The following is a 12404-nucleotide window of genomic DNA, read 5'->3' on the forward strand; positions in this document are numbered from 1 at the left end:
TCTTACCCTGGTCCCCATCACATGAAAACAATTCCCACGTCTGGCAATTCATTCCTTTGGGATGAGGCAGGGAACCTCCGGGAAACCCCTGTGAAGATGCAAACACTCCTGGGATCCTCAGCTCATCAAGCCGTTCACTCACTAGTCCTAAGCAACAGCATGACCCCTTGTGCATGGGTCTTAATTCTTAACGTGGACTTGGCCTGCAAGCAGGCAAATGAAGGATAGCCATAATGATAGCTCTACCTCCCAGGGTTGCTGAGTGGATGAATTAAATGATAATTCATGTAAAGTGATCAGAACAGGGCCTGGCGTACATCAGAAATAATGATGATAATAATAAATTTCAGAGGTGATAGAAGAAGTCAAAGCAGGCAAGAAGAGAGCTGGCCTTAGGAAGGCTGAGATTGGTCTTCCTGGGGGTCTCTGGCCTTCCAGGGTTAAGGTGAGCACTGGACATTGTATTGGATATGAATTGGTACATCGTCCATGACTAACATATCTCTGGACCTATGTAAATGCAGGAACAAGTAAGACAAACAGAGCCATCAGGAAAGTCCTAGAATGGCCCAAGCCTTGGACAGGAGGCAGGCTACCCAGCTTTAACATCTTGAGGAAGGGGGACAGCTGCCCTTCAGCAGGGTGTGCATTTAAACTCATCAAGGATGTCTCTAGGTAACCACAGGCCACCCCCTCTGCTGTTCAGCTTACTTGAGACTTAATAAAAGCCTGCATTTCATTGTATAGCTCCTTTATGTGCTTTGTGAACTCTTTGCTGATAATGCCAACATCTCTCAAGAGATAAAACTGTGTACTGCAGTTTGGATTTCACCTGATCCACTCATTCATCCAATATTTATTAAGCACTTTCTGTGTGCCAGGCACTGGGAAACTGTTGAAGCACTTCCTGTTTCCCTGAGGAAGCCTGGGTGGCACAAGCAGTTTGTGATCAGCTACTAACCTAAAGGTTGGCAGTTAGAACCTACCCAGCAGCTCTGTGGAAGAAAGGCCTGGTGAACTGCTTCCATAAAGATTACAGCTTAGAAAACCCTGTGGAGCAGTTCTACTCTGTAACATAGGGGGTCACCATGAGTTGGGAGCCGACTCAACAGCAGCTAATCACAACTGTTTCTCAGGCCCTGTACAAGTCCTTTATGGACATTAGCTCCTTCAGTCCTCACAACACCACTATGAGGCAGTACTATGGTCATTCCCATTTTACAGATGAGAAAGTGGAGTCTCAGACAAGGTGTCTTTTAACTCAGATACTTGACCACCTCCAAGCCATCTGCCTGAAGCCCCCATCTCCAGGGATGTTTTTGTCCAAAAGCAGGAATCACTGTGTGCATCTGCAGGGTTGGGGGAAACAGAACTGAGAACTGAGCAGGAGTGCTCAGTCAGGACAGAGGACAGAGCGCTCCTGGTGGGAGGTCCAGGCCCTGGATCCTGTGCGGAGGGGTTCTGAGGCATTTACTGTCCACTGGGGTGCTGGGACATAGGGCATTCACTAAAGCATCTAGCTTTGTCCCTTGTGAAAACCATCTCTGGTTGTTGCTGAGTGGCTGCTGCCTTGGCAAGGACTAGTCGCCCTCCTCTCCCCACTTCCCTGCCCCTGAGTCTCCAACCTCCTGGCCTGGCCATGGGGTGGGTAAGACTGCATCCAGGAAGGGCAGACAGACACAGTGGGGACTGAGAGAGACTGCAGGCTCTGTTTCTAGGCCTCAGGATGAGCCCTCTAAAAACCTGTGTCCTGATTTTAGGAAGCCGGAAGCTAAGTTTCCCTTCTCTTTGGGAGGGCCAGATCCTCTCCCCTTCCTCTTGGCGTGCTTTCCTTGGCTCCCACCTCCAGCCCTGGTGGTGCTGAAGGCCCGCACAGCGCGGTGCACCAATGGGGAGGTGCAAGGCTGCAGGTGCGGCCAGTTCCAGTGGGCGGAAGTTAACACTGATATTTAGCCTGCCATGGTGATGATAAAAAGCACAATGACTTTCAGTCAGGGTTATTATTGTTTTTAAACCCCACAGACATGCACTGCCTTACAGAATGCACCTGGGGCAGATGGCTCCTGCCACTGCCCCATCACATGTCACCACAAGACCTATTTTGTCACCTCAAGGCCAATGTAAGCTGAGGACAGAGCATCTTGAAGAATCCCTTAGTTCATACTTTTTCCTGCTACCAGAAGGCAGTGGGGCGCCCCAGTTAAAGTCTAACATAAAGACTCCTGTCTTTAAGGCCTCCTTTTGGGGGGTAGCAGAAGACCTTCTCCCCTTGTCCACTGCTGCTTGTGTGGCCCTCCCCGAAGTTAGCATTATCCCTGTTATGGGTTGTACAGCCAAGTGGCAGAGGCTCTGGCTGAGGAGTGTGGCTGCCATGCTGACTTTGGGGCAAGGAAAATATGTGGCAAGCTGTGGCCTCTTCTTGAAGCTCTTCTCAAGGCTACAAGATGCCCTGTCTTCCTCTATGGCTGACTAAGCCTGGGGCGGCCTTTGCGACAGGGAGCAGTTTGGTTGCTCTAGAAGGATCTGGGCAATTCAAGATGAATTTGGGTGTTTTTCTCATTTTCCAGAGAAGACTGGAAGGGCACAGAGTGGCTGGGCATGAAGTTCTAACTTGGCCCAGGATACAGTTCTCCTGCAGCCCCATTCACAATACTCACTCCAGGGGGCCAGTATTGTGGGAATTGCCTGGTTTGCTTGCCGAAGGTGGTCTGACCTCACCAGGCAATGGAACCCCAAGAGCCCTCGGGTCAGCCAGGAGCCTCTGGCCCTTCTGCCAGTCATCACCTGATAGCTCACCCAGCCACACCACATCCGAGGCATGAGGATGCCAGGGAAGAGTCAGTCCTTCTCAAAATTTCTTAAAACAACCCAGGGATTTCCCTTTTCGTATCTGGTTCTCGATGGCAGCAGAAGGGAGGAAATTTTTCTGAGCATGAATTGGGAAAACAACACACCTCCAACCAGTGGCTATTGCAAGGCTGCACCATGTTTTGATAAGGTTGTGGTCATCCAGGCCCACACCTATTTTGGGAGGTGGTGAGGTAAGAAAAGAGGTAACTCACCCCAGATGTTAGCATGAAAGGAAACATGGGGACTTTCCAACTCAAATTCCACACGTGTGTTTGGTTCTGTTGCCAAGCCGGAGCCAGGACCACAGTTCAGAGGTGAACCAGAGGGCAGCAAGGGCACGGAGCCCTGGGGTGGATCAGCCTGCCTGGCAAACCCACCTGTCATTCCCAGAGCCTCCCCACCTTGGCTCCTCACTCCCAGCAATTAAAGAAATGAGGCTTTGTGGTTACTGGATGGACAAAGCCATCCAGTTCCAAGTATGCAGCCTTTACTAGCTGTTTAGTCAATTTCCCAATGAACTGGGGACTGGAAGGGAAGTTAGGAACCATCTCTCTTACCTCCTTATTTTCAGAGGAGGAAATTGAAGACTCAGCGAGATTAAGGAACCAACTTGAGGTCACACAGCTAGTGAGTGATAGAACTCAGGATTTCCGATTCTGCCCAGGGTTGTTGCTAATACCCCGTGGAACCATACACCATGCAATGCTATAGCTGGCCCCTTTGCTGTGGCGAGACAGTTGTTGTAGACCATATGAATTTCTTTCATAGGTGACTTTCCCTATTTACTTCCTGGAGGATAAAATCAAACAAGTCCAAGGGTAAAACTCTCTCATATCCTATGCTTGTGCACAGGGAACACCTCCTTGACTATGGAGGGCCCATGTGCAAGGGTAAGGGCTGCTGATGTTGGGTTGTGACTCCTCCACTGGCCTCGCTCAGCTCTGCCAATCAGCAATGGTTCTGGAAAATCACTTTTTTTGACCTAGCACTTTCATTTGGTTTGAAAACCCCATCCTACCAAACTCCAATCTGTCTTAACAGTGCCACAGTGCACTGGGACTCACAGCCTGTCACGTTTCGTAGCTTTATTATGGCTATCTTGGAGTGCTGCTAGGCAATTACAGATTGCAAGCCTCCCCTGCAGTATAGGGTTTGTGGCCCACACCCCTGCTCCCCATAGGCCAAGCCTGGCTTAGCTGAGTGCTGTTGGTGTTCATATTTCATGGCCCCATTTGATGGTGAATTGCATAGGACACGTTGTGGCCAACCAGTTCAGTAGCACCTTTGGCTTGCACTATAAGGGTCAAACATTGTTGTGAGACCAGAGACCTGTCTGGGGAACCATCCAGCATTCTGATGTGTCTGCATTTGCTTGTTGTTAAAATAAACACTTAAGAGGCTCTTCCAACATGCCAGCCATGTGCTGGGTGATGTGCAACACCGACCGCATGCATGGTACAGTGAAGATGGTTAAATAGGATGTACTGTGCCTTGCAGCAAAGAGGAATTCACTTGTAAGGTGCCCCCGTGGGCAAGGTCACCTGAGCAGAGAAACACAATGTAGGTTTTTAGAGACCCTATCTCGGGCAGGGAGAAGCATGTCTCTGGCTATAATGCTTTAGTTTCTCTTTTCTTTCCTTCTGATTACAAAGTACTGTCCTTCCCACAATAATGTCTGTATTTTGTTTACATTTTTTGTGTGGTTTGCAGACCAGCTGTCGGATGTGGTTCCCCTGGGTCCTTGGAAAGGGCCCCGATAACAGTGTCACAGGTGCTGTAGTCGTTTGCATAAGGACTGAGTTGTGATCACACCGTATGTCCAGTCGCAGCACAGGGCATGGCACGCTGGGGATGCCTAACATCTGCCATGTGAAGGAACTAAGGAGGATAATATTTCCATGTATGTTTTTGCATTTGGCAAATTTATGAATGCAGGCGACAGTGTCATTAATGGGGATAATAGGACAGCCTGAGCACTCTCTGATACCACCTGCTAGAAAACTTCAGAGTGAGGCCACCTGGTCTGTAATGCCTGGGGCCTCAGTGAGGAAACCCATATGCAGTCCCCTCCGGGTGTCCAGTCCCCTCACCTTCTTCTGGAAGCCCGTGGCAGGGATGTTACATCTCACACCCGCATCTTCCTCATGGCTGCAGCCCAGAGACTCGGCATTGAATTTGCAGTTGATGATGGACTTCTCATTCCCTGTGCACTGAATTTCATTCATGTGGATGGGTCCTATCCCTGACGAGGGAAGATAAATGTGAGCTATGAAAACCTCTGAAGAAAATATTCTGGAATTGACAAGAAAGTCCAGGACAATGAGAACTTGCCTCTCCCATCCTCCTAACCTCCTCTCATAATCATCTCAGTGACTCAGACCTCTTGTCTCTGGGGAAGAGAAGAAAATTTATCCCTGGGACAAGGTTTCTGACACTAAATCATTGCGTTTTGTCTTGGAATTCACTTCTCCCATAAGAACAATCAAAGTCTGTTCTAACTTGACAAAGTTTGTCACAGCTACTCTGAGTATTGGTTTTCTCACATAAATGAAGGGGTTAGACTAGAAGACATCTAAGGCTCTTCCCAACTTTAATATTCCATACATCTATGAATCGGAGAGGTGTGACTATCACTATATCTGCCAGGGACCCTGCAGGAAACAGGTGGCATACTGTAATTAAGTAGAGTTTTAAAAAGGAGACTTTAAAATAGAGGTGTGGACAGAGTGTAGGGAAATCACAAAGGATAGTACAGTTCTCAGGGGCGAATAACAGTGGGCACAAATACCACCCCTAGGCCTGTAAGAGTAAGAGGAGGAAGACAATATCTGAACCAGCAGAGCTAAAACGCTGTGTGGAGGGGCAACCTGATGAAAGCTGTTATTGGTGGTGGAGGGATGTAGCAGCCCTGGGGGTCCTGCAGGAAGAGTAGATACCACTGGCCCCTCTCTCCTCTCTTCCACCAGCTTCCTGCCAGTGCTCCTCATTGACCAAACCCAACCGTGCCTCCAGGGACACTGGACAATACGGAATAGGGTGGAAAATGGACCTGGAGGGCAGAAGGAAGACAGCAGCCCAAGTAATTTTTTTTAAATGCATATTGAATAATATCATTCCCTGTCTTAAAACCTTTCATGGCTTCTCACCGCACTTAGGGATAAAATCCTCAATCATCAGCATAGTCTATAAGGCCCTCCATGACCTGACACCCCACTTACTGTTCCAGCTCTGCCCGCTCCTCCCTCGGCCACACTGGTCTCTTTTTGGCTCCTCTACTAAGCGGAGCGCCTCCCTCTGCCTGGATGGCTCTTTCACCCACTTCTAATTCCCTAACACCTGCTCATCCTTCAGGGCTCAGCTTCCATGTCACTTCCTGAGAGGAGCCTGTTCTGATTCCCCAGTCTAAGTTGGGTTCCCGTGTACAGCCTCTCACTGAGTCCTCTGCTTTACATTGTATCCAGGTGGTTATTTGATTAATGTCTGTCTTCCTGAGTAGGCTGGAGGATCCACCAGGGCAGGTTTCCCTTTTATATTCCCAACCAGTGCCAGGTAAACTAAAAAAAAAAAGTTGCCATTCAGTTGATTCCAACTCATGGTGACCACATGTGTGTCAGAGTAGAACTGCTCCATAGGGTTTTCAATGGCTGATTTATTGGAAGCAGATGACCAGGCCTTTCTTCCAAAACACCCCTGGGTGGGTTCAAATTGCCAACTTTTGGTTAGTAGTCAAGCTCTTAGCCATTTGTGTCACGGAGGGACTCCAGCCTGGCAAATAGGTAGTGCTAATAGTGTCTAAATGTTGATTTCTTTGAGTGCCTGTTATATGTCAGCCTCTGTGCTAAGCGGTGGAGATTCAAGATGAATAAGGCAGGCAACTGCTTTGAAGCGCTTACAGTTCATGGGGAGGCAGACACTTACACAAAGACTTGTGATCTAATGCAGTAAATGATAAAGACAGAGGTGACTACAGGTGCTTGGGAACCCAAAGGAGGGGCCTTTCGAACTGTCTGGGGATTTCTGGAGACACCAATAATTAACTTCAGGAGGAGCCCACGTTAGTGGGTAAGAGTCAAGTTTCCATTTCTTTGGAAATTCATAAATGATGAAGTTTCCAATTCCTTGGAATTTTATAAAATAGTATAAATTTATAAAAACAAACTGTTACTATGGTTGGAAGTATCCAAGGGCTCAAAATGGAAAAGGTTGTGGCAAAATACAGATACTAAACAGCACTTAAAGAGCCCTGGTGGTGCAGTGGTTAAAAAGCGCCCGGCTGCTTACAGAAAGATTGATGGTTCAAACCCACCAGCTGCTCTGTGGGAGAAAGATGTGGCAGTCTGGTCCTGTAAAGATTACAGCACTGGAAACCCTATGGGGCAGTTCTGCTCTGTCCTATAGGGTCACTATGAGTTGGAACTGACTCAACAGAAACGGGTAAACAGCACTTGAAGCAAGCAAGGGTCACAGCTCATGGCTTAAGATGGGCATAAAATCGAACAGCAACCTTGGATTTGTGTACCCCAGTGTCAGATTAGGGGCTTGTTTGAGGAGGATGATGAGGATGATGATGATGATGTGGTTGCTAATATTTATTGGCCACTTATTATGTGCTAGATTCGGTTCTGAATACATTGCTTATATTAACTCATTTAATCATCACAACAACCCAATAAAGTGAGGAAACCGAGGGCCAAGATTAAGTAACTGGCCCAATGGTGGAGGTAAGATTCAAACAAGCAGTCTGACCCAGAGTCATGATTTGAAAAGGTTCTGAGGCTCATTCAGGAGAGTCAGGAGAGAAAACCCTATTTTGGAAAGGAGTAGGTTTCTTCTGGGAAAGAGCTGCTGGGCAACCTGATCCCAAAGAAGGCCTACGCTCTCCTCCCTCTAGAGATGTCCCCAGTCTCTCCTGCCTCCTGGGATGCCTTCTACTTTCTGCCCTCAAGGAACACCTCAAACCCTCCTCCTCCATGGCTCAGCTTAAAAAGATCTCATCTTCGTCTAAACTTCCACAGCATTTACTTCTAATGCCTCTCACACACTTGGCACTGTGCTTAGCAGTCAGTCTGAGATTGAATTCAACCTCCTTGGAGAGTGACTAGATCTTTCTGAGCCCTCTTGTTGAGTTGGGATTATGAGGAATGAATGAGGCAAAGTGTGTCGAGGGACTTGCATTTACTAGGGACTCCGTGAATGGTAAGTATTATCAGGAGCATTTCTTCTATATCATAATTTATTTGTTAGTATAAGTTATCTTTGATGAGGGTTGTTTCTTACTTCCCCCAGTTGACTTGACCTCCTGTAGAGCAGAAACTTTAACTATAAATGTTTGTGGAATAAATGAATTCTCCATTTCAGGATCCAGCCCTAATAAAAACAAACAACAACAACAAAAGACCAAACAATTCTGACTTATAGCAACCCTACAGGACAGAGCAGAAATGCCCTATAGGGTTTCTGAGGAGCGGCTGGTGGATTCGAACTCCTGACCTTTTGGTTAGCAGCCGAGCTCTTAACTACTGCACCATTACCAGGCCCCCAATAGCACTCAATCAATGTTTGTTGATTGCTACACTACAGGGCAGGAGTCCCTGGGTGGCACAAACAGTTAAGTGCTCTACTGTTAGCCAAAAGGTGGGCAGTTTGAACCCACCCAGAGGCTGCTTGTAAGACAGGCCTGGCGATCTGCTTCTGAAAGGTCATAGCCTTGAAAACCCTATGGAACAGTTCTACTCTGCATACATGGGGTGGCCATGAGTCAGAATTGTCTCCACAGCAACTAACAAGAACAAAAACAGACTATAGGACGGGACTGGACAGAAGGGGAAAGGTTAACTAAAGAAACTAACATGCTTTAGATTCCATCTAATAATTGGTTAGTCAAATTCTGGCCCAGCATGGCCCTCTCAGAAACCTGGGGGCAATGCCCCAAAGGGCGGGCCCCACTTCCCTGAAGTATCACATTCATGCCACATCAGAGGCAGAGCACAGAGATGGGAGACAGTGTTTCTCACCCTCTTCCCTGCACCACCACAGAGCTGGGTGGGCTGTACAGGGTGGGAGGTGGCACTGAAGGACACCGGCAGGGTGTCCAGCCTCGTCCTGCCCTGCGGTGTCTGTGGGTTCCTGGCTCCAAACTGCTGGCCTGGGTTTGACCTTCTGCGCTCTTGACCTCCAGCTTTCACTACTCCTGGGTTCTGGACAACTTCTGAATTGCTTCTCCTCATGGTGCCCTCACCACCCCCACCCTTGGCTTCACTCTTTCTCCATGTACTAACATCCCTGGGCCCCAGGTGGCCACAGGCTTGGAGCAGGAGCAGGGTGCTGTGGAAGAAGCCACACCCTACTTGTTAGAGCAATGCTGTGGGCTCTGTGGGTTGAGGTCTGTTAGTAGGTTAAAATAATCAACTTAGCTAGTTACAATCAGATTTTAAAAATCACAATCAAACGGAATAGGAAATACCCTAATGTTTTCATGTTGTAAATGTAAGCCTTGCTTTATGACATTTTTACTTCAGTTTTATGAGTGTGGCATATTCTGTATCGTGGATTGCAGACAAAGGGGCTTAAAGCCACTGCTCTTGATTTGCTCTGTCCAGTAGAGTAGCCACTGGCCACATGTGGCTATTGAGTACTTCAAATGTGGCGAGTCTGAATTGAGATGTGTGGTGAGTGTAAAACACATACTGGATTCTGAAGATTTAGTTAAAGAAAATAAAAAGCAAAATATAACAATAATGTTTATGTCAATTACACGTTGAAATAATATTTTGGATATGTTGGGTTAAATAAAATATATTATTAAAGTTAATTTCACCTGTTTCTTTTTACTTTTTTTGTGGCAACTAGAAAATCTGAAGTTACATATGCAGCATAATTTTCTATTGAACAGCGCTGCTCTAGAGTGTTGAAACTTCTTCGTCAAGGGTTCATTCAGCTGACTCACCTGATTCAGTTGGAATTTACGCATTCATCCATTCATTCATCACTCATAACAAACATCTCTTGAGCATGATGTGCTGGGCACAGACTCAGCACAAAGGATGCAGAGAGAAAAAACACAGGCCTATCCTCACTGGGCTCAGGCTCGAGGGAAGGTGGCTGCACGGAGGGTTATCCAGGAGCGAGGTGGCTGCACGGAGGGTTATCCAGGAGCGTAAAAGAACAGTACTTGACTATGATCCATTCTGGTGACAAGAGCAGGTCTCTTAGAGAATCACAGAAGGCTAGAGCCAGACAGAACCTCGAACCATTAATCCAGCCACCTCGTTTGACAGTGAACACTCAGAAGTCCAGAAGGTTGCTCAAGGTCAGAGCCAGTAGGTGGCAGGGCCAGGACTAGGATTCAGACTGCCACCTCTCAGTTCTTGACCTTTCACTACTTCTGGCTCTGGGGGTGGCCTCCTGCTCCATCAGCCAGAGCCAGGACGGAAGGACTGACCGTGTCTGCTCTGCCACTTTGCCTTGAATGTTGTACTTTTCCCTTTCTGCCTACTGGAGTGGAGCCCTCCCATCATGGCAGGAGATAATAAATCACCCAATGGTTCTTTCAAGGACAGCATTGGAAATGCCAAATGCCTCTTTCTCCCAGATTTCTGCCTGCCCTGATGCCTTGGAAACTTTTGGCTGCTCTGGGCAGTGAAATAATTAGGTCAGATAGCACATACCCACGATAAATGGAATGTTTATGTCATCCAAGTGCTTGTTTATTCCTCAGAATGAGGGATCTTTGTCCTATAGGCCTTAGGAGAGCACATATCAACATGTCTACTGATCAGTGAAATGGACTGTGTGAATATCTGAGATCCATTGGGACCCTGGAGAGCTTGCTGTGACAGGGGAGGAGGAGTGTAATGGTGCGTAACTGAAGCTACCAGATAGGATGATGCTGTGTTCCAGACCCCCAAACTATGGTGCACACCTAGGAAGCTTGCCCAGATTGGAGAGTGGAGGTGGAGAGATGTTCCGAATGGCAACAGGACTAGGCCAAGGTGGGTGTAAATGAGAAAGCCCAAATCTGAGAGTAAGAAGACTTGGGTTTCTCTCTTTCCCTGCCACTATCAGGGTGACCTCAGGCAAGTCACTTGTTCTCTGGAGCCTCAAATTCCTCATCTGTTGGGCGAGGTGACCCGAATCCTCTCCAGCAGAGACACATATGGTTCCAGGGCTCCTCTCTCCAGTCAATTAGAAAGCAGGGCCTCTTTCCAGCCACAGGGGAACCGTTTAAGAACTGGCCCACTACAGTCTGGGACAGGGGCATGGTGTAAAAAAACCAACAGTGGCACTAAATAGATAAGCTTTGCTTCTAGCAATGTGACACGACAACTCCATATTCTCTGTGTTGGAGGTTAAGTTAAAAACGTGATTCTAGACTCAAGTCTCACACAGGAAACCACTGGACGTGGCTGTCAGGCCCTGAGGACTGGGGACTATTTCTCAAAGCTGTGATCAATGACCTCACCACATTCCTTTCTGTGGGGTGATGGCTGTATGTTTGACAATATGGAAACATCTTCTTCCCACAGGATAGGACTCCCCCACCCTCATCCACAGCCCATGCTCCTTCCTCCCCCATCCCCTGCCAGGCATGAGCAATCCCCTCCCAGCCATCATAGCCCGCAGTCCCCCGCAGCCTCCGTGCTGGTCAGCACTGACAAATTCCAGGCAATGACTGTGATTCCCCTTGCTCAAACCACAGTGCCCCAGGGGAGAGCGGGGACTCACTAGGTTGCAGAGTCTGTTTTGGGGGCAGCCTCCTCCTTCTGAAGGACCAGGGCTGGGAAGGATGAATGGTCTTCAGAGGGCCTTGCTGGGGAAAGGAAACTATTCTGTCATAGTCTCGTGTGTACACGTTTCTCTCAACGAGTGACCCACTTGAAAGCCTGCTATACTTTTGTTATTTGCTCAGATGAAAGATTTATTCCGAACACTTAATAAAAACCAGGCCCCTTTCCATGAGCATCTCATGAGAGTCGCAGTGCCAGGCTTCCCGTTCCCTCTATCTGCTATAAGTGGGAGAATTTTTGTGGTGCTGCACCAGACTGGAAGAGTAAAATGACATTTGAGACTTTTTGTCTGCAAGGGTGGTTCACAGCCTGATAAATTCTGAGGTGTTTTCCTGGAGGAGGGCCAGAGAATCCCAGCTTTGGGCAGTGGAGAGCCTGGGCTAGGAGTTGGGAGACCTGTTAGAGGATTAATTTTTCACTAATATGGGTGGCTCCTAACTGAAAGGATGATGGTTCAAACCCACTCAGAGGTGCCTCAGAAGAAAGGGTTGGCAATCTACTTCTGAAATACCAGCCACCGAAAACCCTATGAAGCATAGTTCTACTCTGACACACATGGATTCACCATGAATCGGAATCAATTTGATGGCAACTTTTTTTTTTTTTTAAATATGTTGTCTCACTTCGGTCGGTTTACTTCCTTCTCTGGGCCTCAGCTTCCGTATCCATAAACTGGGGAGTCTGCACTCAGTGTTCTCTAAGGCCCCTTCCTGTCTGGCGCTAGGACCGTGATCCTCTAGTAGAACAGCAGCTGCTGAAGGGATGTCG

At 47.8% G+C, this 12404-nt stretch overlaps 1 protein-coding gene across 3 annotated transcripts in view; it reads right to left on the reverse strand.

Moving 5' to 3' along the window:
* The window catches only part of LOXL2 (lysyl oxidase like 2), a 74728-nt gene that overhangs the window by 26807 nt on the left and 35517 nt on the right, over positions 1-12404 (reverse strand). For all 3 annotated transcript variants that reach the window (XM_004382156.1, XM_023736692.1, XM_023736690.1), the window contains exon 6: positions 4941-5092. In XM_004382156.1, coding sequence (XP_004382213.1) covers positions 4941-5092 — 152 coding nt within the window. The remainder of the gene's footprint in view (positions 1-4940; positions 5093-12404) is intronic.

The sequence above is a fragment of the Trichechus manatus genome, unplaced genomic scaffold (genome assembly GCF_000243295.1).
Source record: "Trichechus manatus latirostris isolate Lorelei unplaced genomic scaffold, TriManLat1.0 scaffold00090, whole genome shotgun sequence".
Lineage (NCBI taxonomy): Eukaryota > Metazoa > Chordata > Mammalia > Sirenia > Trichechidae > Trichechus > Trichechus manatus.